General features: G+C 25.1%; 1 protein-coding gene across 5 annotated transcripts in view; it reads right to left on the bottom strand.

Annotated features, from left to right (window-relative positions):
- Positions 1-426, bottom strand: part of LOC106472897 — a 104507-nt gene that overhangs the window by 34544 nt on the left and 69537 nt on the right. For all 5 annotated transcript variants that reach the window (XM_022402341.1, XM_022402337.1, XM_022402334.1 and 2 more), the window contains one exon: positions 275-321. In XM_022402341.1, the coding sequence (XP_022258049.1) occupies positions 275-321 (47 nt within the window). The remainder of the gene's footprint in view (positions 1-274; positions 322-426) is intronic.

A 426-nucleotide genomic window follows, 5' to 3' on the forward strand; every position in this document is an offset into this window, starting at 1 on the left:
ATCAAAGAAAACATTAGGCCTCTATGTCACAGATTCTCCTTTCAATTTTACCTTTGGTGAAATTGAAAACATATCTGTAACATATATATGTAATCATTAATAGTACTTATTATTTTGATACAAGGCAAAATATGCATATAATATTTCACTGATGTTTTATAAAAATTAGGCAGATGTTGTGTCACAAGATATAATTAACGTTTTCCTTTCTTTATTATTACAATTATTTTAAATAATATCTAGTTTTGTAAGGCATTTGTTCTTTATTACTTACTTCAATGATTTTGGTTTGTCTTGAGGTGATAAATATTGGCTTGCAAACTAGAACAATAATTAAAAACATATTAAAAAAGCAGAATACAAAAAAAACAAAAACATGCCAATGATAAAAAATCTTGATCATGTGCAAAACCAAAGCAATTACTT

Source organism: Limulus polyphemus, unplaced genomic scaffold (assembly GCF_000517525.1).
Source record: "Limulus polyphemus unplaced genomic scaffold, Limulus_polyphemus-2.1.2 Scaffold124, whole genome shotgun sequence".
NCBI lineage: Eukaryota > Metazoa > Arthropoda > Merostomata > Xiphosura > Limulidae > Limulus > Limulus polyphemus.